The 26,457-nt window shown below is 37.2% G+C and overlaps 1 protein-coding gene across 1 annotated transcript; it reads left to right on the top strand.

Moving 5' to 3' along the window:
- Positions 1-1,129: 1,129 nt before the first annotated feature.
- Positions 1,130-25,478, top strand: pde6d (phosphodiesterase 6D, cGMP-specific, rod, delta). Its single transcript, XM_084722406.1, has 5 exons — positions 1,130-1,411; positions 16,807-16,895; positions 19,009-19,134; positions 20,987-21,092; positions 23,839-25,478. The coding sequence occupies exons 1-5, from the start codon at positions 1,362-1,364 to the stop codon at positions 23,918-23,920; spliced, it is 453 nt and encodes a 150-aa protein (XP_084578532.1). The 5' UTR covers positions 1,130-1,361; the 3' UTR covers positions 23,921-25,478.
- The last annotated feature ends 979 nt before the right edge of the window (positions 25,479-26,457 follow it).

The following is a 26,457-nucleotide window of genomic DNA, read 5'->3' as shown; positions in this document are numbered from 1 at the left end:
TATAAAACCGTGTTATCCATATAGAGTTGAAATTTACCGGATTCAGCAGATAGGACAATATCATTTATATAAACTGAGGACCATAGTGGAACGTCAGAAACATCAGAATGAACATCATCTCTCTGACATTAAATTGAATATTTTTTAGTTTAGGACAAAACAAGACATTTGAGGACATCATCTTGGACTGTGGGAAACACTGAACAACATTTGTCAACATTTTCTGAAACAATTAACTGATTAATGGAGAAAATGGTTGACAGATTATAGAATCTGTTTTAGATTATAGATTACAGAAAGTAATCAGTACAGGAAAGACTTGAAAAGTAGTGACAAGTGACAACATTGCAGCAGGATTAATTAATCAGTTAATCATTTTGAGTCATTTTTAAATTTTTGGACAAAACAAGACATTTGAGGACGTCATGTTGAGCTTTCATCAGCATTTTCACCATTTTCTGATATTTTATGGACCAACAACTAATTGATTAATTGAGAAAGTAATCACGGATTAATCAGTCATGAAAATAATTGTTTGTTGCAGCCCTAAAAACAATATATTAGTTGAAGTTACTTCATCATAGTTTATATTGAGGTGATCCAAAAGTAACAGAATATAATCAAGTTACATCACTTTAATAGTGTGACGCTTGGATTACTGTATGCTACATTTGTACAAGATAATTACTAAGTGTATCAGACATACATTTTTAAAGTAACCCTCTCAAACCTCTACTATTACCATATGGCTTACAAGGTCTATTACTATATGTACAGGATTGTCAGACTGAAAGCTCTGGGGCTGAGTCAAGTAAAATAATCCAAACTGTGAAATGTGAGGAAAAAATGTTTTATTCTGTAATCTCAAACTCATTTCACATTCTCGGGTTCTGACGAAGCATTGGAACCAAATCAGCCTTGTTCTGGGAGATGTTGTACTTTGAGTGTGCTCTTTTGAAATAAGAAAAGGAGTGGTTCACGAAAGGACCGTGCTGCCGTGGCCCCAATCAGACTTGAGTGTGTGCGGCGTTGCCCCTGGTGACGCGTCTCTATCCCGTTCAGTCCCGCCCATGCTTGTGATTCTGGGTCTACGATTGGCTGTCAGGAGTTAGCCTTTGCCTGTGACTGGCTAAGTTAGCTGTCTCTTCGTTAGCTGGGTATATTAAGCTGATTGCATTATCGGATCAGATTTAACCTGCAGTCCAACAATATAGAGTTAAGTACACATAGTTGATGCTATTTTCAGGCAGCCGTTAGCCGGCAGTGTAGTTAGCTAACTAGTGAAGCTAACAGCAACAGCAGCTGCGTTGTTTTAACACACCCTGGGTTCTCTGTAAGGACGAAGACAGACGCTCTCTGAGATGTCTTCAGACGAAGACAGGGCCAAGGAGATTCTGAAGGGCTTCAAACTGTATCCTTTGTGCTGCTGAGGCGGGTTGGACACACGGGGACAGGATAGCTGTTTGTCCGTCTGGATTATTAGACATCATGTAGCTTTAGCAGGATGGTCGGAGCGTTAAAACATGTTGTGAGTGTTGTACAGTGAGGTTGATGTTAGCAGCTGTGGCTAACCTGTCACTTTCACTTGAAAACGTCAGCTGACGTCATGTACCTGCTGTTTGTCTGTGTTTAATGTGACAAATGAAGATGTTGCCGTAGTTGTGAACGAGCTGGTTCACCTCTGACTGACGGCCTGTCTGTTAGCTTACTGAGAGACTGGACTGTCCTGTGGCTAACCTGCCCGGCTAACTGCTGCTGCTGTGGCTGCTGGACACTGACTGATGGACATCATGTTAAGATCATGTTATCAAACTTAACATCTCTATCAGTAAGCTCTGAGCTGAGGGTGAGAAGCACAGATGTTGTGGTCGTTGAGTGTGGAACTTGAGTTTGCTGTATGGGAGAGACAGTCAGTGTTGCCAGATTGGTTTGGTGTTTTCCAGCCCATGAAGTGATCAAAATCTGCCCACATTGCTAAAAATAAGACCAAATAAATTTTATTATAAGCAATACACATGAATTGATTGAAAATAGAAATATTATTGTGGTTTCTAACTATTTTTCAATATGACATAATAATGAAAGAACAAATTAAGTATTCACAAGTGGGCCAGAATGCACTCTTTTTTGCGTTTTTTTTTTCCATTTCTGCCTTCTAACTTAAAAATAAAGAGGACAGCACAAATAACATAAAACAACAGGTTTTTTAATCTATGACTGCAAGATATGGTAGAAACAATCTTATTGCAGTTATTTGCTTGCAATTGCGATATGCGATGCGATTAGTTGTAATGATTAGAGCTGCAATGATTTATCTGTTAATCAATTATTAATAAATTTTTAAATTGCTAACTATTTTGATATTGATTTATAGGTTTGAGTAATTTTTTAAAGAAAAAAAAGTAAAAATTCTCCAATTTCAGCTTCTTAAATGTGAATATTTTCTGGTTTCTTTACTTCTCTCGGACAGTAAACTGAATATTTTTGGGTTCTGAGTAAAACAAGATATTTGAGGACGTCATCTTAGGTTTTGGGAAATACAGATAAATGTGTTTCACCGTTTTCTGACATTTTAAAACAAGCAACTATTAATTGATAAATCAAAAAAATAATCAACCAATTAATCGACTATGAAAATAATGAACTGATCAATCGAGAAAATAATTACCAGATTAATCAACAGTGAGTATAATCATTAGTTGCCGCCCTGATTACAATAATAGTTCAATTAGTCGTACTGTGAATATTTGGACTAAAATTGTGATACGTGATGTGGTTAGTGGGAGTGATCGTTTGTGTGTTACAATTTTCACTTTTATTGGAGAAAAGAACTGCTGTTATAATTGTGATGATGTAACATTTTCTGGGGTTTGTGCCTAACAAACATGTTTTCTTACATCTGGAGAACAAGATTTGTAGGCCAGGGCGTCTCTGCAGCACTACAGTACTTTATTGAAGTGTTGTTTTCTCCTTTTTCAAAAAATTGTGATTTGGTTCCATGATTTGGATGTTGCACTTGGCCATATTGCAATTATTTGTGCCTCCCTTGTTTTATCTAACTTGGTCACCTGCATCACACCTTGACAGTATGCACATGCATGAAGAGGGAGAGAGAGAAGTACACAGTATCCCATGCTACCAAACAGACAAACAAATAATGATACTGTAGTGTTGCAAGAGGTTTCTGTTGTAATGAATATACAGATTTAATAGCTGCAGATCTCCTCTCAGCAGAATAAGTAAGATTTATGTCTTATCAAAGTTGTACTGAGTGACTGGATGTGTTTGCATAAGTAAGGAATACAATTTATGAATATATTTCTAACATACTGTAATGCTTTAAAGTATTAAAAAAACAGGTCAACTCATTTGAAAACAGCCCTAATTCTGTCCACCTGCACAGACCCATTTTAATCCACACAATGCAACCCAAAACCACACAATGGGGCGGAAAAACATCCAGTCTGCCAACACTGGTCACAGTGCTTGGTGGATTTCAAACCCAGGTGCTTCCCTCTCTTGTATGGAAGTCATTAGAGCAGGGCAATATATGTCAATATTATATTGTTATCATGATATAAGACTAGATATCTTAAATATATTATATCATGATATGACATTAGTGTTGTCTTTTCCTGGTTTTAAAGCACACTTGCCAACATTTGAGACTTTTGAAGAATGAGAAAAGAATAAAAATAATACACTGAAACAGCAGTTTTATGTTGAATACTTTTTATTCTGGAAAATAATACAGAATAAGTGCCCCCCTCTGGTGTGAACTTGTGTAAATCTCTGGCATAAACTAATATTCATCTGTTTCTTTCATCCATTTATTTTTTGCTCTGCCCCCTAAATGAAAATTGATTAGGCAGATGGCCCTTTTCCTTTAAAACTTTCCTAAAGAAATGTGAATTCTTCTTTCCAGAGAGTCTGGTTTGGTGTAGTTTTATTGTTGTCCGTGTGGAAACAGTAGACCTTTGCAGTTGTAGGGTTTTACACACACCGTACACTGCCAGAACCAGGTTGTAATACTGAAAGGGAAAATAAGTCATAAATAGGGAGAAATACAGGAGAATTGTGATTCCAGGAAAATGGTGAGTCTCTTGGGAAAATCAGGAGGGTTGGTAAGAATCTTTTAAAGGCTGCATTACAGTAAAATGATGTCATTTCCTGAAATGACCAGACTGTTATAGCTGCTTTTTCCAACATTATATCCACATTAGTGATGATTTTTTAATCTCTACAATATTGTTGCAGTATTGCTAAAAGTTCAAAAAATATTCAATTTAGTCCTCATCATCCAGCCCTACTTTATACTGCTGGATAGTTGAATCTACAGAAATGCATCGTATTTTAGGGCTGCAGCTAACAATTATTTTCATTGTGGAATTAATCTGTTGATTATTTTCTCAATTAAGTAATCCTGTCACAATCATGTCAGTTGAAAAGTAGGTCCAAACATGTGGAGCACATGTCCTCAAATGCCTGAAAGATGTCTTTAGTTTGTGTCTGTATGGTATGTGTCTTGGAGCTCAGGTCAGCAGGACGTCCTCCTGGCACTGTGTGGTGTTAGTCTGCTGATAATTCTCTGCCTGTACTGCTTTGTATTCATGCTGTAGCAGTCATCTGTTTTCACAACACTCTGACTTGTCTGCTTGTGTGTGCGCTTGTAGTTTGATACCCTTTGCAAATTGCACCTTGGTCTAATGCGCACAAAGGTATTAATATTTAATATAAACATTATGTTCTAAATGTTGTGGCAAAATCTGTGGCAGCTGAAGGTTAAGTTTGAGCCTGAAGATGCTTTGTGAAGTGGGCTCCTGGTGGCTCTTGTTGTTAGTGGGTCAGCAGTTAAATGATGCTGAATGATGCTGATGTTTGTGGTAAAGTAAACCAGTAGTGTTGTTGTAGCCAAGCACCATAAACAGTACAACAGTACTCTACAACTGCAGAGCATGCCACTGTTGTGTCTTCACTGTAGAGGGGCATCTGGTTTACTGTTGTATTATATTGTAAAGAACACAGAGACCTACCAGTAAAATGGAACTGAACTGAGAACAGTAGACTGTAGGGCTGCAAATAACATTTTTTTCATAGCCGATTAATGGGTTGATTATTTTATTAGTTAGTAGTTGTTTGTTTAAAATGGTGAAAAATGTTGATCAGTGTTTCCCAAAGCTCAAGAAATATTCAGTTTACTGTCACTGACCCACTACTGCACATAAACTGCCTTGAACTATATCTACTCTCACATAACCATACATAATATACCACTGTCCATACTTTATATATCTGACCTGTAGTGTATTCAGATTTACACTACTATCTAGGGCTGAACAATCAATTATTAATTTGATCAAAATCATGATATGGCCCACTGCAACTTGCAAATTGCAGGAGGCGCAATATTTGTTAAAGGCAGAATTTGTGTCAAAATACCATTCTAAGTTAAATATTGTGATGTTGCAGTGATGTCTTGGCTTACACATCATATCCTACAAACATTTTTGTTTCCTACAGATCCCTGAAAAATATCACATCCCAATCATTTTAATGTGTTTTTAAATGAAACTGAGATTAATGATCAGAAATTGATAAATTAAGCTGCAATAAAAAGTAAAAATACAAGAATGATTTATCAGTGAATAAACTCTTTGTCTTCATAGTCTTTTTAAGACTGCATGACATATATTTTTCATCTTTCCAGGGCCAAAGTGTATGGTTGTGCAGACTATATGTGCCGGTGAACACATGTGAACACATCTGTGTATGCAGACACCTAATGTAGTATAAACAGAACCACATGGGACAGACAGAGAGGGGCTGAGCATTGAAGCAGGAGGATGATACAGACTGTAGGCTCATCTGATGATGGTCTTAAACCTTCATCTCACCTGAATAGGGATGAATGATATGGCTCATAAATAATATCCCCATATTTTCTGTCTATTTTGTGCCCAATAATATCTCTTTATATACACATTTTCTCTAAAATCACATACTATAAATTCTCAGATGGTACAAACATATGATTATATAATAGGTCTGGGCAACATGAACAAAATCAAGTATCAATATTTTTGACCACATTCCTTGATATTGATATTTATTGATATTGTGACAATATTGTAGGGATGACTATTGGTGTTTTCACAAAATACTAACAGATTTATATTAAATAATCATCAGTAATGTGGATATAATGACTAAGTGGGTAAAGGCAAATAATAGAACAGTCTGTAAGTGAACAAATTCATGTCTTTTTCCTGTAATGCAGCCTTTTAAAACCAGGAAAATACAACACTTATGACATATCACAAAGTAAAGATATCCAAAAATCTAGTCTCATATCACAGTATTGATATAATACCTTTATATCTCCCAGCCCAGACCTGAACATTTGACATCTGACACAGTGAAGTTTTCAGTCCCTCTCAGTGTTGTTGTGAAACAGAAGCCTTCAGTCAGACAGTCACATAACTTCATCCCTTGCTGGAAAATCTAATCTCATGGCAAAAATTAGTTCCAGGGGACTGAAGTCTGTTTCTCAACATTATGGTTTGTTTTATCACAGTGATCTGTGAAGTTTTTGCTCTGGGTTGGTATGTGTGCTGGATAAAGTGCTTGAATCTTCATACTCAGAATCTTTCATACTTCATTATCTGACTAAATAGTTTGCTTCTTAGATAGAAATAAGTCGGGGAGAGTGTGACACATTTTGAAACATAAAACTTTGTTGTGTGTTCCTTTATTTGTCACCCTTCTGTAGAATGATTGATGATGATGATGATGATTTTGGTAGTTTATAGCAGAAGTTCTCAATTTTTCCTCAGTCAAGGACCTGTACAAGATATGAAATAGACCAGGGACCCAAATGTAAGCTGTGAAGTATTTTAGATCGTAAAAGTCCAATCAAAACCTTACAAAGTGACCAAAAATACATTTTTATTTATTTATCTATCTTTCCGCAGAAATTTGTTACATTAATCTTGGAGACTGTTCAGTTTTTTCTCATTAATTTGTCAATATTTTCCAATAAATGTACCACTTAAATCTCTGAGAATAGAGTTTTTTTTCTCATAAATTTACAGCTTTTGTTTTTGATGTTTACCCCCATCTCCCAACTCCTACTGCCCTAATACACCGTCATAATGATACCTTTTGTAAAAAAAAAAAAAAGTAAATAAATGACTTAATAAATAAAACATCTTTATATCATGTTAATTTTAATGAATGAATCCAAAAACTTTTCATGGACCCCTTGGCCTTGAGTGCCACATACCCCCAGGGGTCCTCAGACCCCTATTTGAGAACCCTTCCAAACACAGTAACATCTGATTTAATGTGATTAAGAAGTGATTTTGAGCATATATGCAGCCTGTATATGAATATGTCATTTAGCACAGCTGTAAGGTGCTGGAAAAGCTTGAAAATGCTTGAAAAGTGCTTTAATCTGACTTTAGAAAATGTGTAGGAACCCTGTTTGTTGTGTCTTAGAAATGGTTGTGTGGGGCACAATGAATTTGTGTCACGGTATGTGTGCCAAACTGCATCACACATCACTGGCTGTTCAGTTTTCCCTCCATAGAGAGTAGCCATGTTTGCCACATTTTCCCACTCCCACTGCAGCTGTAAGTCCCACTGCTGTTCACCTGGAAATATTGTGTTTTTAGTCCTGATCCAAATTTTTTATGAAAGCAAACTGTAGGCTGGAATCTAGTTGTGTGTGTGTGTGGGTGGACCCAACATAGCCAGTTGATGCTCTCCATGTTCCTGCCTGGAGTGTGTCTTCATGTGACCATGCAGGACTGAATTAGCCCCAGTAATACCTTCTAGAATAAGCAGCAGAGCGCTGCAGCATGCTATACTTACTGCAGCAGAGGCCCAGTGCTTTACATCCTGCGACAACATGACCACACAACTTTACCTTAGCTAAAACCAAATTTTTAGTTTATTTATTTAACTATGTCTGAGACTTACTCATCTCAGTTTGTACAGAAGATGAAGGTGTGAGTGTTTGTATATGTTTCTCAGTAAGGTTAGGGCTCTTGCTTTACTGGTAATGCCTAAATCCATGATTTAGTGGAACAGGGATTTACTACCTTCTGTTCATACTCTACAGCCTTAATAAAGCCAACACACAGCCTAAACAGCACATCATTTATTTTCTTTTCCATGCTACCAAACACCAGCTGTTCTCCAGAATCTTAATATAAAGAACATGAATAAAAAGATAGAAAATTTCTGAAGTGGAAGTGTATGTTTCCACAAACTGCAACAAAGATAAAGAAGTAAATATAACATCTCCAAAAATAATAATCTGCACACTGTTCATTTGCTACCACTTAATTAACTGCAGCAACAACTATTCTTTTCCCTGAATTATTATACTAATCAGAAGGCTAATTATGAGCCTTATGCACAGTCAAACATTTGATCAAAGTTTTTCCTCCGTCACAGCGTATAGCTTCCTATATAAACTGAACAATTGTCATTGTTGTTTCTCATTCAATATGACATTGGAGAGAATAAATCAGAAAGCAGTAATCTTCTGTGACTGTTCTGTATGCACTGAGTCAGCAGATGAATCATACAGTGTTCAGGACACAAACTGTTTTATTCAGCCTGGTAACTGCACTCATTCACCCTGACCTGGGGTCTGCTCCAGGAAGGACCTCCATTAAGTTACTTCTGAGATAACTCTGCTGTGTAGGACCTGAAACACGGCTGCAAACACGGATTATTTCCATTGTTGATTAATCTGTCGATCATTTTCTCGATCAGACGTATGCCACATGTTTTCAAGTCTTTCCTGTAACAATTATGAGCTATAAAATTAAATGTCAGAAAATTGTAAAAATGTTTCTAAAAGTCCAAGATGACGTCCTCAAATTTCTTGTTTTGTCCACAACCCAAAAATATTCAGTTTACCGTCAGAGAGGAGTAAAGAAAGCAGAAAATATTCACATTTAAGAAGCTGAAATCAGAGAATTTGGTCTTTTTTAAAAAAAATAAAAAATGACTCAAAACGATTAATTGATTAACTAATCCTGCGGTGAAGTATTTCCTGTAACAATTATTGTCATTATGAATTAATCTGTCCATCATTTTATTGATTAATCAGTAAATTAACTCAGTGTTTCCCAGAGCCCAAGATGACATCCTCAGAAACCAGAAAAATATTAATATTTAAGAAGCTTGAATCAGATCATTTTGACATTTTTTTTCTTTGAAAGATGACTCAAACCTATTAATTGATTATCAAAGTAGCTGGCAATTAATTTAATAATCAGTTATTAAATTGATTGTTGCAATTCTAATTGTAATCACTGTTAAATTAACCGTTGTAAAAGACAAAGGAAACTGGTTGAACTGTTTTCTAAAGCCTGTCTGGATTGATGCCATACTTTAATAATCATGTATCAAGTGAAAACCACAGACATTTCATATAATTGTAAAATGAATACTCTGTTTGAGCAGACAGTACTGACTGAAGTGAAAACTTGTAACTGTCCTGTAGGAGCATGTTTGGTTGATCAGTGTGTTGTGTAAAGGTTGCGGTTAGGAAGCTGCCTGTTCTTTGAGCCATTAAGGCGTCTTTAAAAATAAATGCAGACTAAACAGTGACAGCAGCTTGTCACTGGGGGCTCATTAACTCGTGTGTGTGTGTGTGTGTGTTCTGACAGATTCATGCAGGCACCCTGGTGGTTTCCTCACACACAACCTGCAGCCAGCCCCGAGGAGGCCACAGCACACTGTTGTTGGAGCTTAAATCAATTGTTGTACAATATTTTCTCTTGTTTAGTGTGTCAGGAAGTGGTTTGAGAAATAATGAATGATCAGTTGTTGCCGTCATCCTGCTAAAATGATGCACAGGTTCTTTGTTCTTTTCCAGTGAGTTTACCCTGTTGAAAGAGCATCAGTGAGAAAGATGCTGCAGTGTGGCCTGGATTATTCTGGAAGGCGTGGAGGATGATCAGTTAGATGTAGGAGATTGGATTTAGTTAGACTTGAGAGGATTAGAGAAACCATTCAACTCAGCACACTTACTAGAAAGCCAGAGGAAGATTTGGGGGATGGTGGAGGTGGTGGAGCCCTGATCTGTACAGGTGTCTCAAGACCAGTACAGTAGTCATGACTCCCAGTGCGTTCCAGGTTTCAGGTGACTGTTTAATAATGATATAACAATGTTCATACTCCTAAATATAGCACAAGCGAACTAACCAATCAAGGAAGCAGTAAAATAACTACTCCCGTTTTCTGTCTCATCCCTCATCAGTCTCTACTATAAGTACAATTTGATAAGTGCTGCAACTAACAGTTGGTTGATTGTTTTCTCCATTAATAGCTGTGGTCTCTAAAATGTCAGAAAATGATGAAAAATATTGATCAGCGTTTCCCAAAGCCTAAGTGACAACCTGAAATGTCTTGTTTTGCTCACAATCCAAAGAGGAGAAAAGAAACCAGAAAATATTCACATTTAAGGAGCTGAAATCAGAGAATTTCTACTTTTTTCTGAAAAAAAAAGACTCAGAGATTAATTGGTTATCAAAATATATATAATTGATTCATCATAATTATAATAAAGTTACAGCTGAATTTGATATCTGATGACAGAAAGGTGAAAACAGTTTAGACTGAGATTTGAAATAGTCATGACATCACCTGAATAATAAAACAGCAAGAAAGCTTTAATAAAGTATTATAATGTTGTAGTTGTATAAAGTTGAGTATTTTGAGGCTTTGCTAATTGAGATTTCTTTAATCTATTTCAATTATAGTATGAGTTCTGATTTTTATTATTGATGAAAAGAAAATATTTAAACCACACAAACAGGATGGAAAATTATCCCCAGCAAAATGTTGGTAAAAAAAAAATAATTGAAGTGACTGTTAGATTTCAGACACAGAATAATGATTTACTCTTGAGTGGCTGGTAGAGCTACAATGATTCATTGGTTAATTGATTTTGCTATTAAATTAATCTGCATCTATTTTGATAATCAATTAATCATTCTGAGTCATTTTTTAATATAAAAAAGTCAAAATTCTCTGGTTTCAGCTTCTCAAATGTGAATATTTTCTGGTTTCTTTACTCCTCTCTGACAATAAACGGAATATTTTTGAGTTGTGGACAAAACAAGACATTTTGGCACGTCCTCTTGAGCTTTTGAAAACACTGATCACCATTTTATGACATTTTATGGACAAATAACTAATTGAATCAAGAAAATGATCAACAGATTAATCAATAATAAAAGCAATCATTACAAAATCGTCCCAAACATGTGGAGCACATGGACGTATGTCTGTGCACTGATGAGCAAATGAAACTGTGTCCTTTCAGTTTACTGTGTACATTAGTAATCTGTACTGTTTGCAGTTCGATCCTCCTCGCTCATGTGACAGTATGCTAACACAGCGAGTCACACTGCTGGAGCTTGGGGCGGCTCTGTGTTTTGAGGCACTCGATGGTGGTTGCGAGGTGGGATGAAGGGCTTGGCAGATGGTACAGAGTCAAATGTGTTTGACACTAAGTAGTATCTGAGTGTGACAGGATGCTAAGTGGAAGACAAAGGGGCTGTGATATCCAAAGATCTAATTAGACTTTCTCAGCTTTAGCTGTTATGAAACTTGATTCCAGGGTTAATTTAAAAATGTATTCTGATACACTTACTGATTAAACAATATTAAAGTAATCTAACCTGATTACTTTCCATTACTTGAATTAGAAATCAGACTTTTTTCAATGTCAAAAGTGACTCAAAATGATTAATTATTCCTGTCACAATCTTGTCACTTGAAAAGTATGTCCAAAATGTCAGAAAATGTTGCAAAAATGTTGGTCAAAGTCCGAGATGACGTCCTCAAATGTCTTGTTTTGTCCACAACTCCAAAAATTTACTAAAGTTTCCTGCAGAGGAGTAAAGAAACCAGAAAATATTCGCATTTAAGAAGCTGAAATCAGAGAAATTGGACTCAAAATGAGTAAAGTGTTTTATGTTCATTATTAAGTTTATTAGTTTGTCCAGCTGTTCCTTCTTTTGTTGCTCACAATTTATTAATTGGTAGATTTGATTGATTTAAAGACAAAAAAAAAAAAAAACACCCAGTGAAGCATTTTTTCACTAGAGGCCATGATAATGAATTGTCAGCTGTGCATGGTAGGATCTCAGTGTTTGAATGCCAAAAAGACCTCAACCCAAACAACCTAACATATACTCTTTAGTAGTGATTAATTAGTAATTAAGTGGTCCACTGATTAATCATGCACAATATCCAGCATTTTGAGGTTAAACTGCTGTCAGCAATTAAAAATGTGAGCAGACACATGTGCTGCAGAACAATGTGAGCACACCCATTGTGAGTTTTGGAGTAGTGGTGAAAAAGTGAGGGTATATGGATATTATTTTGATATTGTGATATGAGGATAGATATGATTGCATGCATTACAGCAAAGTGACGTAATTTTCTGAACTCAGCAGACTGTTCTAGTTATTTTATTATTTATCTTTACCCACTTAGTCATTATATTCACATTACTGGTGATTATTTATCAAAAATCTCATTGTATTCATATTTTTCAAAGGCACCAATAGTCCTCCCTGCAAGATTGTAGCTATTTAATCTTCAATTAATTTAATTAATTTAAACTTCAGAGTTCAGAGATGAACTATCTTCCCTTTGGAAGAGTTGACCCAACACTTGGGTCCAGGAGCCAGGTCAACCCTTCAGGATGTTCTATATATACTATAATACTTACTTCTGTTAAACACGAATATTAACATAGTACAGTTGCATAAATGTTCATATGAGGATTAAATTTGACAGGAAGGATCCTGAATGTAGCACAATAAGATTCTGGGGGTTACTGCAATTATATTTTCAAATATAACCCACAACCTCCCCCAAAAGACAAAAAAATTACTGTCTGCTTGACAAATTCTCATCAAAACTGATTGTTTTTCAGCACCTTGTGGTAAATCAGTGCTTCACTTGTATATAGAAAACTTCCCAAGATTATAAGCTTCAATTTGATCTCAAGATGAGTTTTCTATCTTCAAAATTACACTGGCTGTGGTAGAAACTCTTCAGAGAAAACATAATTTTCACACACTAGCCTTCCAGATAGGGGTAAGCTTGTTTCCTGCATCTTGCCTTATTAGAGTTTTTTAAAAGCTTTCTTTTCATCTTTTCTACATGTGAGCTAATGTTCAATATATGTTCTAATGTATAGAATAATCACTTCTGACATACTGCACCCCACTCTCCCTTAAATACCAGTCATCTGGTGCGATCTACAGCAGAACCCAATGTATTTTTTATTGCATTAATTGATGATAAATCCATCTAAAATAATGTGTCACTAAGATAACCATTATATATTGGCCATCATATCTGCTCTCCAAATCGCAGCATCGGCCACTGAAAAACCCATAAAGGTCGAGCACTAGTTTTTAGTTAGGCAGTACGTCATCCAGCTCGAGGCAGCAAGTCGATACCCCTGTCTGGGGAAAACTCTCAGGGTCATGTGATGTTGTTATGATACTAGAAATTCTCATTTCGATACAATACCTTGAAAAATATTGATATTCAATACCATTTTCAATACGTGGAAAAAATAGATTAAACATTGAGGGCATGTTGGATTTTTATTAAAAGATAAATATAACCAGGCTATAACATGGCAACAGATCTAGCAAATGGAACAAGCAACAAGAAAAAGACAACAGTTGCAAGTAAATGAGAGGAGGCAGGAAATAATATGACACTGTAGCAGTGTGTGTCAACTCGCCATCAGAGAGAAGAGAGAATGAGAAAATGCAGCTGGTACGAGAGTATCAACCATGCAAACACTGTGAGTGTTGAAAGCATTTGAAATATTGATAATTATCGTTGGGAGAGATAGGAAAATGCTGAAAAGCTGCTGATGGAGAGCTAACACTAGCTTGATTGAGAGGCTGCTGGAGTTCAGTTATAACGTTTCAGTACAGCAGGTACTGAGACAGGTTTTCTTATTTACAGACAACAGTAAGCCTAAAGATACATGCTAGTTCAGTATCAGCAGTGTCTAGTCACTGTGTTGGCTCTTTGGAAGAGGTAGGACTGAAGGAGCATGACAGCTGACTGATTAACCTTCATTTATCAAGAAATCGCAAACACGTTGACAGGTCACAGAATAATTCTCTAAATTATGTATGAAGCAAAAGTTTGTTTAAGTTGGCATGAATTTGTACAAACTTGTGGACAGAAAATTGTTTTGTTGTCTATGGGATCTTCAGTTTCCTGATGTTTTGGGCAAAGTACCACTGTGTGCTGGTCTGATGTATGGCTGCAACTAACAGTTACTTTCATTGTCGATTAATCTGTCAATCCTTTTCTAAATTAATTGATTAATTAGCCTTGTCACAGTCTGGTCGCTTTGTGTGCTTCATGTTTGGACCTATTTTTCAAGTCTTGCCTGTAATGATTATTTTCATTATCAATCAAACTTTTGATCATTTCCTCCAAACATCATCCTCAAATGTCTTGTTTTGTCCACAACTCAAAAATATTCAGTTTTGTTTCAGAGAGGAGTAAAGAAACCAGAAAATATTCACATTTAAGAAGCTGAAATCAGATAATTTTGACTTTTTTTTAACTTACAAAATGACTCACAACAATTAATTGATTATCAAATTAGTTGGTGATTAATTGAATAATTGGCTGCAGTCTGATGTATTGTTGCCTCCACAGACTTTGAGTAAATCTGGCCCAGGTGTGTTGTTGAGATGATTGTAAAGCTGTGAGGTGCAGTGGAATCACGAGGCTGTGATTGACAGTTGTATTGTGTTCACAGTGAGCGTGGAGGTCAGGAACAGCTGACACCTGACAGACTGATGGGACAGCTAACACAAAGGCTTCCTCATTTTCTTTCTTACTTCCACACTGCTGCCGTTAGGTTTCCACTAACCTAGCAATATTCCTTTTCACAAACTTTGACCAGTGTGGGTTTCTAAAGAATCGTACTGTTCTCCCCAGGTATCCAAGTCAAACACCAGTGACTGTCAGGTTAGACTTTCTAACAGAATAACAGAATAAAACAGGATCTTGTCACAAATCTTTGCGGGTAAAATAATGCTGTGGAATGAAAATGTTGTTCATTCAAATTTAATCATACGTTATCTCTTTAATTACAGTGTGCATGTGTTACTGAACTGGTTAGGCTGTGTTTCAGCACCGTGGACAGCACATCCTCCTGCAGAGCACAGTGAGCCTCTCTGTTGCTCTGTTCTTTCAGTCAGTTTTTAGTGCCTCTAAACATAGCTCTGTCTCCTGCACTGTCACTGAGGTGTCTGAAATAGCCTAGACAGATGTGCTTACAGGATGCGCTGCTTAAATTCAAACTCTGACTGACTCAATATGTCTCAGTCTCATCACAATTCATATGCACAGAAAAGCATTTAATATTCAGTCCCACCAGGATGGGTTTTCATGTGGTCATTGTGAACCAAAATGGACCAAATTTTACCGGATTTAAAACAGTTGTGTCTAAAAATTACAATTTAGCCGCAGGGTTGGGAGGGTTACTTTAAAAATGTATCCCAATACAGTTACTAATTACCTGTTTAAAAAATTAAGTCAGTAGCATAATCCAAGTATCATTCTATTACAATATGTACATAGTAAGTTGTAACTTAATTACTTTCCATGAATTTGGAGAATTAATTTTGGATTGCCTCAATATAATATAGTGTTTGTAGGGCTGCAACCGATGATTATTTTCATCAACGATTAATCTATCAATTATTTTCTCAATTAATCAATTAGCTGTTCGGTCCATGAAATGTCAGAAAGTGGTGAAAAATGTTGATCAAAGTCCAAGATAACGTCCTCAAATGTTTGTTTTGTCCACAAGTCAAAGATATTCAGTTTACTGTCAGAGAGGAGTAAAAAAAACAGAAAATATTCACATTTAAGAAGCTGAAATCAAGAGAATTATGACTATTTTTCTTAGAACTGCAATTATTTTTTTTTTTTAAGTGTTTAATGTTTGTTGTTAGGTTTATTAGTTTGTTCAGTTGCTCCTTCCTTTGTTGTGCACAATTTATTGATTGATTGATTTAAAGACAAAAAATATTGAAATTTCCACCCAGTGAAGCCATGATAATGAATCGATAGCTGAGTGAAAGGGTACAGTGGTGCCTCATAGTAAGAAAGTCCTGAGTCTGAAGCCCCCAGCTGGCTGAGGGGCTGTGGAGTTTGTGGTCGGGGCAGGGCCTTTCTGTGAGTGTGCATGTTCTCCCTGTGTCTGCGTGGGTTCTCTCCGGGTAGTCCGGTTTCCTCCCACAGTTCAAAGACATGCATTAAATGGTTAATTGGTGACTTGTCCAGGGTGAGCCCTGCCTCTTGCCCAGTGTCAGCTGGGATAGGCTCCAGCCCCCCCGCGATCCTTCAAGGTTAAGCGGATACAGACAATGAATGAACGAGTCAAAGTCAAAGTTCATGCTGCTGACACCTCCCCTCCCAACCAAATTGTTTGGTCTCAGGGGCCCCAAAACCCCTTTCATGGGCGAACTGATGTAAGTACAAATATTAAAGTACTACAGATTTGGCAGAGAGTATACTGACACAAAAAACAGTTGGACTGCTTTTTCACGACATATCCTGTTGATTGTTTTGGGGTTGATGTCTGTTACCTTGCGAGGGAGCTGGTTTTACAAGATCAGACGAGAATCCATCTTTACTAGAGATGATCTTTATTCCTGTCCAGTTCATTTAGTGTGTTCTCTAGCTCTGTTGTTGTCACTTGACCTTTCCGGCCAGAAACTGGATGAACCTTCGAGATGCAGAGACTGGCAAAGTGCTGTGGCAGGGAACTGAAGACCTCTCTGTACCGGGAGTAGAACATGAAGGTATGTTCACACAGCTAACTTCAATATAGCACATACAGTATATTGCATCTATCATAGTGGAATGATGTAAAACGTTTTTTTAAAATCCTTTTCTTCCCACTATTTTAGCCATTATTTCCAACTGTTCAGATAACATTTGCTGAGATCTGTGGATGTGGTTCTCACAGTTTTATAATGAAGTACAGTGGAGAACCATACAAGCCATCAGAGACCAGTTTACCTAATTACTTACAAGTGAAAACAAAGATAAACGTTATCACTCAATAATTCGAAAGGTATTGTTACCCAAACCTTTCAGTTTGAATTGGATTTGTAGGATCTACTTTTTGATTCATTATTTGTCATACAGGAATAGTATGTGAACTGAAAGGCAGGGCTGTACAAAAGGACCCCTGTGAAAAATATGAATAAGAAAAAAACATATAAAAAAATAAAGATTATGAACAAAAATTATGTGCACAATATGTAAATTGTATGTGCTATTTGAAGGCAAATTATACAACATAAGGCAGCACTTGCTCCTCCCTCACTGCCACCACAGGTGCCCTGAACCCCAACTGCTCCTGTGGATCCGCTCAGAGGCAGATCAGACTGGTCTGGGTAACTGTACAAATGTGATCAGGAGATTCCTGAAAGAGAAAACACTGGGCCTCATTCACCAACTGTTCTTAAGAAGAAATGTCTTCTTAAAACCCACTTACACAGGTTTCACAAAGATTCTGGCATTCACCAATGTTTTCTTATGTTTCTGGGGTTGTCCAGGACTGATCTGAGATCAGACATTAGGCAATTGAATGTTAATGAGTTAATCTAACCAGGGTTCAGGGTTAGGAGTTCATCTATAAATTAATGATCAAAACAGAATTGGAGTGAGCCTTTGGGGGTTTAAAATTATGCAGTGTTTGGTCTATACAAATACTATACTGCAAAAGCAAATGTTTAAATAGAAACTAAGCACTTTGTAAACACATGGGCATGTTGAAGAACATATATTCATTAAAATAATGTACAATAACGTGTAATAATAATGTACATGTGTAAACAGCTTTTAGATAAAATGTATTTATCTGATTCTGATTTGACCACGGAGATGAAAGACACTGACACCGCTCCACTGCCTTTAGATTTTCATTTGGGAATTCTTGATTTCTCTCTCACCTTCTCTGTGATCTCTGTGTGCACACAGCCCTGCAGTCTCATGCCATTATAAGGGCGATGGTGAGGTGTTTCCCTTTGCTAATTGGTCAAAACTAGAACTGATAAGGACAGTGGCATTCAAACACCTTTATGAATCTGGCTTAGATTGTCCTGTGGACCTTTCATGAGAACAAATTTAAGAAAAAACTTAATGTGTTGGTGAATGAGGCTCACGGCTCTCACTGAAACTGACAGTGTGCAGGGCAATATGAAGGATTCACAGAGGACTGAGGATATACAGAGGTCATCAAAACAGTTTTATAACACAATAGACATTTTGATCACATGCACATATTTAATGCCAAATCCCTGGGTTAGATGTCTGCTTGCTTCTCTTAGCATTGACGTATGGACTTCACTTTAAAGCAGTGTAATGAACCACACCATATCTCAGCAAGAAACTAACTAAAATCTAACCATAACTGTTTGGAATATTATAACTGTCAACTTCTTATGTACATAAAAAGTTTAGATGGTAATTTTCAAGGAGAACACCAATTAGTCATCATTAGCATGGAGGTCTGAGAAGTTAGAACAAGCTCCAATGTCAGCATTTTACATAATGATAATAAATAAATTAAAAAAATCAAGATGTACAGTACACTGCAATGGTCCACAGTTGGCTATAAGATGTTAACTCTCTGAGAAAGAAATGGAGTGTATGAGATATTTTGAAAAATAGTTGCAGAGTTAATACTGTTCAGTCTCAGACCTCTTTCAGCAGGTGGCAGTCAGCCAGTGCTATACACTGTCCCACTTCAATAGACAAGTTGTCACCAAAAACAGTGTTTTGCTATTGAAAGCTTTTTTTTTGCAGCTGAACCAATTGCAGATCTTGCATTCATCGCTCTGCCTGTCAAAGCTAATTTATCTCTTTGTCGGAACTGTTACTCAGAGTTTGTCACTGTCTCTCCAGCTCGCGTCCCCAAGAAGATCCTGAAGTGTAAAGCAGTGTCCAGAGAATTGAACTTTTCCTCCTCAGAAAAACTGGAGAAGTTTAGACTGGAGCAGAAAGTTTTCTTCAAAGGACAGTGTCTAGAAGGTAAGCAGCCAAAACGCTCAACTAAAGGTAACCTGGAGTTTTGACTGAAGCTGCAACGATTGATATAATAATTAATTATCAATTGTTATTAAATTAATTGCCAACTATTTTGATAATGGATTAATCACTTTGAGTAATTTTTTTAGACAAAAGTCAAAATTCTTAAATGTGAATATTTTGTGTTTTCTTAGAATGTCATTTTAGCATTTACATTTTTGACATTTTATGGACCAAATAACTAATTGGTTAATCAAGTAAAAGATTGACAAATTTATTGATGATGAAAATTATTATTATAGGGAAAAACTTGGAAAAAAAAATGGGTCCCAACATAAGGAGCACACAGAGCTATTTTTCAAGTAGCAAGATTGTGACAAGATTAATTCCTCGATTAATAAAGAAAATAATCAACAGATTAATCAACTATGAAAGTAATCGTTAGTCGCAGCCCTAGTTTTGACCACTATTGGCACTGTGGATCAGTGTTGCGACAAAAACCTACTGTACTCTAAAGCGGCTCAAGCTGCTGCTTTTCCTTTCAGCACTCATGTTAATCGGCCTGACTGAAGACCACAGCGTGACGCGGCAGGAGTTTCTCTTCTCTTTTTCTCCATTTTGCAAGTGAATCAGACATGAAAACAAACAGATAATCTATTATGTTAGAAATGAAATGTATGATGTAAATGATCTGATTCTCTCTCCCTGCTGTTCTTCTTTGGAATTTTCAGTTTTTCCACATGATAACATATGACAAGCTGCTATATGCCACTATATTTATTATTAGTAGTAGTAGTATCAGTGCTGTTTGTGGTTGTATTATTCAACATATTTGTCAGTTGTGTTTACAGAGAGGGAGAAAGCAGAGCAGACAGGCAGGAGGAAAGGAGGAAGGGGTGCCTTTTTTATCCACGATCACATAAAAAGCTTTAAATTCATGAGGTCATTATAAAGATCAGCTTCATGTGTGATCAGCAAACAGCAGAGGAGCTGAATCATGTGTTGATCAGTGAAATGCACTTTTGATGTATTCAGCCGGGCTGCTGCTCACTTCAGAGTTGACATATTGCAGTGCTTCAGTGTGCAGTGTGTCTCTGCCGTTACGTTTGTTTGCATGAACTCGGGTGACACAACACACATTCCTGCCAAAGGTTTCACTCTGTTCAACTGATCAAGTGGTGGCAGTGACATGCAAAGACATACAGCAATGTGCCAACAAAGGCAGGGAAGAAGAAGACTGCTAGCATGTTAGCATGGATATAAAAACTGAGTAAACTGAGGTAAATGTTGTAATCCATGGAAACTGGAGTGAGAGACTGGAAATGGTGCCACTTTTCTATTCATTCAGTTAAAAATATATGAATCAAATCTGACAAAATGATTCCCATCCCTAAATGTAACATGTGCATCAAGCTTATTTCAAAAAAAGCTTTTAATTTGGATGCGTAGGAACTCTGTTGGTTCCTTAAAATGTGTCATAGTTGCTTCATAACCCCTTCAGAACCTTCTACCACCACTTACTGTTAATATTTTACAGCCACCTAATAGCAGGAGTCTCAATTCTGATCACCAGCAGACAGCTCAGTTAGCTGTGATCAGTGTTGTCACTGTGTGTCTCTCTGAGTGTTGTCTCTGGGGCCCCGCTGTACGGAGGTGAGGTTTCAGAGGGCCCCAGGGGACAACACACACTCCACACCAACACAACATGTTTACATTGCTGTTTTCCACCAGAGGGACGCACCTCTGAAATTGTATTTGAACCATCACGGTGCACTGACACGCTGTATAAACCCAGGAATCATCCCTGGAATGATACTGTACTGAGCTCTGTGTCTGTCTCTGTCTCTCTGTCCAGAATGGTTCTTTGAGTTTGGTTTTGTTATCCCCAACTCCACCAACACATGGCAGTCTCTGATAGAAGCAGCTCCAGAGTCCCAGATGATGCCAGCCAATGTTTTAACGTGAGTCCCCACTCACTTTCTCCACTTTCTCTTTCTGTACTGCTCACACTTGAAATGTATCTTATTTCTCATGTATTTGCTATTTAATCCTATACAGCTACCTCTCAGTTTTAATCAAACCTTAAGCCACATCTAACAGCATACAGTGATACAAACACAAGTTAGTTACAGATTATTTCTAACTTAATCTATTTAATGCACCAATTATATGACAATATGATATTTTTGAAGAAATACTGGGCAATATCATGCAATCTTACAAATAATGAGGGAATATTTAAAGGAGAGTTGTGATCATTATAACTTAGGTTTATTTTCATAGTCTTGTCCATCATTTCTGTTTAATGCCACCCCCAACTAAAGATTTTTTGTAGTTGACTAGTAGTTAAAGCCATTGACAACTCGTTTATGATATTAATTTAAATATTTAAATGTACATTTTTTGGGGGCATGAAGTGAGCTGCCTGTTTGATACGAAGGATTCTGAATCAACACGAGACTGAACATTTATTTCGGCACTGTATAACCTCACAGAAGTCTTGCTGTTAAAAACATGTGAATAATTAACTTCCAGCTACACAAAAACAAATGCTTGCAGATTTATTAACATGGTGGATGATGTGAACTGAACTTAACTCGCTAAAGTTACAAACTCGCTCTTAAACTGCTTCAAACATCCTGTCCCCGACTGAATACGGCATGTCTTCATCGTACCCAGTGTGGTTGAATAATTCAGCAAAGTTTTATCAAAATCACATTATGGCCTACAGCAAAGGAGGAATAACATGTGTTAAATGCAAAATGTGTGTCAAACTACCATTTTAAATTAAATACTGTGCTGCAGAAATGTCCTGGTGTACACATCATATTTTTACAGACTTGATGTTTTAAATGAAAATGGGAATAATGATGTAAAAATTAGCATTCCCTCTAATATTGCAAATCATATCCCAATTGCATTATCAGTCAAAATAATGGCAATTAGATATTTTTGCAAAATTGTTCAGCTCTGTTTCCTGGAATCAGAGTCCTGGTCGGAGCTGCTGTAAGTCACCTTGGTACTGTATTCTCAGTCGTTCAGTTAACCTCCATCCGTCTCAAAGGCTGTGTCCCAAACTAATAGGACAGCTAACTGAGCTAAGTAGCTAATGGCAGCTACAGCACAGTTAGCAGCCAGTGACTTCAGTATTTCAAGAAGAAAAGGTTTGTCTTGCAGCAGTCCCCCGATACTTTCAACCTGGGCCAAGTGGCAAGGTGCAGATCTTGGTTTCTATTTTTTTTTTCTGTACCTAACAGATGAATGAAAACTTGGCTGACTATGACTCTTCTCACCGACTAACAATTCAGTCAGCTATAGGGGGGAAGACCTATTTTCTATCAGTAATAATCCATTGTATTCATCAATTCAAAAGCTGAGACACTGTGTAAAACATAAATTAAAAACAAGGCAAAGATTTGCAAAACTTTTTGACGTGTATTCAGGTGAATACAGTACAAAGGTGAGATATTTGATGTTCAAATTGATGAACTTTTATTTATTTATTTTTTTTGTAAATACACATGAATTTGATGCCTGCAAGAAAAGATTGTGAAAGTTGTGGAATGATTAAAAAACACCTGTTTGGAACATTCCACAGGTAAACAGGTTCATTAATAACAGGTGACAGGATCATGATTGGGTTTCAAAGGGACATCATCATAAGCATGGATGAGGTGAGGTTCTCCACTGTGTGAAAAACTGCTAATAGTCCAAGAGTTTCAGGACAACATTTCTAAACACAAAACTGCAGGAATTTCAGTTCATGAAATAATTAAAAGATTCAGAGAATCTAGAGAAATCTGGAAACCAACATTAAATGTATGTGACCTTTGACCCCTCAGGCAGCACTTCATTAAAAACTGCATTAAAAACCACATCATTGTATAAAGGATACTACATGGGCTCAGGAACACTTTGCAAAACTGTTGTCAGTAAACACAGTTTGTCTCTGCATCTACAAATGCAAGTTAAGACTCTATCATGCAAAGAGAAAGACATATATCAACAACATCCAGAGACACTGCAGACTTCTCTGGACCTGAGCTCATCTGAGATGGACTGAGACAAAGTGGAAAAGTGTGCTGTGGTCTGACGAGTCCACATTTCAGATTGTTATCACAAATCATGGACGTCGTGTCCTCTGGACAAAAGAGGAAAAGGACCATCCAGATTGTTACCAGCGCCAACTTCAAAAAACAGCAGCTGTGATGGTGTGCATGGCAGCATGGCCCACTGAAAATGTGCACTTTGAAGCACAACAGAGACATTGTCAAGCAAAAATGAGGAAGAATTTCAGTTTCAAATCTTAAATGATTAGTGTCCTAACTTCCCAAACACTGATTGAGTGTTGTCAAAAGAAAAGCTGATGTATCACAGTGGTAAACATGCTCCTGTCACAACTTTGTTAGAACATGTTGCAGGGATCAAATTCAGAATGAGTGAATATTTACAAAAACAATAAAGTTAATCAGTTTGAACATTTAAATATCCTGACTTTCTACTGTATTCAATTGTATATAGGTCAAAATTTTTTTTTTATTTATGTTATACATAATATCCCAACTTTTTTGGAACTGGTTGACTCACAACAGTGGAAATTCATGGTAATGTTATATAGTGTACCTGTACTTTTGTGGCAGGGACAGAAGTGGAATTGATTAAGATTTGACACCTCAGTTAAAGTTGACCTGTGTCTTTGTCTTCCAGTGGTAACGTGATCATAGAGACCAAGTTCTACGATGATGACCTCCATGTCAGTACCTCCAGGGTACGGCTTTTCTACGTCTGACCTCTGACCCCCCTCACTCTACCTTCCAATATGCTGTTGTCCTGCCAAGGTCTATAAATCACCAAGGTTAGCTACAATTTGCAGCAGTAAAAAATACACTCACTGCTGACTTGGGATCAGCACGTTTGGGTGAAGCCCGGCTGTGGTCCCACGCTCAGTAGCGTGAGTTTGTGTTTGGTTGTCCTTTTGTTTTGTGTCCACCTGAAAACTTCTTCTAGACCTTGGGAGGAGAGGGAAGAGGAGGAGAGAGCACTCTGTTGTTTCCTCTGTTCCAAGATCATCACTCTGCATTTCCCCCCCTCCAGACTGTTCTACTGTAAATACATCACCACTGATCTCAAGTCAGCCAGGGAGCAAGTCTGACATGATTCCTACTTTTTTCTTTCTTTTTTTTTTTTTTTTTTTTTAATTCTGCCCTCTCTCACTCCAAGGTTACATCAACTCAGGAACAGAACGCCACACATGTAACCTGTCTGATCTCCTTTTCTCTGTCCGGACACGGAAACACATGTTGTCTATTACACACAAGCTGTGCGTCAGCATCAGAGGGAGACGCAGCTCGGTGTCTCTCCTGAGCCAATTTCAAAAGGTCTTAATCGGAAAACACTAGATAAAATGTCCTGTAGCTGTGTCCCATCCCAGAGGCTCCCTCCTGTAAAGTCCTGACAGAGTTTATCATCATGAGGCCCGGTGAAGTGCAGCCTCCTTTTGTATACATTTAAAAAACGCAGCATGTATATAGTTTGTAGTCCTCAATATCCCATAATCCTTTCACTGGTCACTTGTAAAGTCAGAAAATTCTTCTACTATCAGAAAAAGTTATACAGACATATTTGGACACATTATAACAGCTCAACTCTTAAATGTCCACTTTGAATGGTGGTTAATGGTGGTCTCTGTGAGGCCAAGTATTGGAACCGCTGATGTAGCTTTTAGTCGTCTGAGGGACACACCTCTGCAGGCAGCCTCTGAAGTGGGACACAGGAAACAGTAGAGCTGTACTCAGTAGAATCTGACGACATGAACTAGTGTAGAAGAGGGGTTTTCGGTGTAGCGCGATGGAGGACCAAGCGCCTGTTTTTATTCCGCTGTGGGTTGGACTGGATCGCCTCTGTATATTATCGTCTGTATTGTGTTGAAAGAGAACCTGCACATGATGACACACGTCTGTGTTTGAGGGACATCACGCAGCAAACAGGAGGGTTTTTTTTGTTACATTCATATAACTCGCTTGTATTCGACTCTCAGAGGTGTACTCACATTCAAAATATTCAACTCGACTAACAGGTGTAGACCGAGACATGCACCTTTTATTCTCAGTAGTTCACCTGTTTGTGATTTTTATCCCAACTAGACCCAGATGTTAACAGCTGCTGGAGGTCTCTAACGCAGCACTGCTCTGTACATTCTGGCTAGATTTTAATGTCAACTTCCCATCCAGTTCACTGTGTTCATGTCATTCTTTGTTTTTTCTTAGCTGTTAACTAAGCTGTGTAAAATAGACTTGTGTTTTAATATGACAGGAGTTGTGGATTAAAGTCATCAAATGTTGTAATAACATGTTGTGTGTGTGTGTGTGGTCTTTATTGTGTTGCCTTTAAGCAAGTAAGGTTATGTGCAAGTTGAAGTACAAATAAATATAATATGTAAAATATTAAACAAACTATATGCTCAAACTATTTACACTATATACAGTGTATATAGTGTAAATAGTTTATATAGTGTATATTATACACCTTTCACTTATACAGATATATGTGGATATATGGATCCTTGTGCAGGGTAATTGCCAACATGTTGTAATGCACAGGCTTGGGGAGTAATCGATTACTTGTAACAGAATTATGTAATCTGGACACAAAAAAGGTAATTGTATTCCAATAAATAAATAAATTGCACACAACAAAGGAAGAAACAGCTGGACAAATTAATAATTTTGGCACTGGCCACCCCTGAAACCTGATTGGTCACCCCAGGGTTTTTTGTTTGTTTGTTTTTGGATGCATACTTTTAACTTTTACAAGGGTAATTTTACTTTATAGCCCATTTTACAACACAGACCTGTAATGAGCTGTAAGTTGTTGTTCTCTCTATCCTACTCACAAAACAATAATCATATAAAAACTATATAAAGCAAATGGGTAAATAAATAAATAAAAATAAGAAATCATTTAAAAAAAACATTTCTTTTCATGGTGGAAAGCTGAGGGTGAATTCAGGAGTTGCACGGCCTGAGGAAAGACATACAATGGAGGTAAAGTTTCTGTTTGAGGACTTAAAGAATAACATAGTCACACAGGAGATCATTATTTAAACTAAACTATACTAAGATACTGTAATGTTAGTAATTTAAGAAGATATTACAAATGATGGACATGCCCCTGCCCCTTAGGGCTGCATACCCGGCCCTTTCTGTACTCCCTACACATGACCATGAGGCACAGATCCAACACCATCATCAAGTCTGCTGTCAACACAGCTGTCAACAGCTGGATCACCAGCAATGAGACACCTACAGAGAGGAGGTCAGAGTTCTG

Source organism: Lutjanus erythropterus, chromosome 7 (genome assembly GCF_056507025.1).
Source record: "Lutjanus erythropterus isolate fLutEry1 chromosome 7, fLutEry1.hap2, whole genome shotgun sequence".
In the NCBI taxonomy this organism is placed as follows: domain Eukaryota; kingdom Metazoa; phylum Chordata; class Actinopteri; order Lutjaniformes; family Lutjanidae; genus Lutjanus; species Lutjanus erythropterus.
Note: the sequence above shows the minus strand (reverse complement) of the source record. Positions and strands in the feature narration are given on the sequence as shown.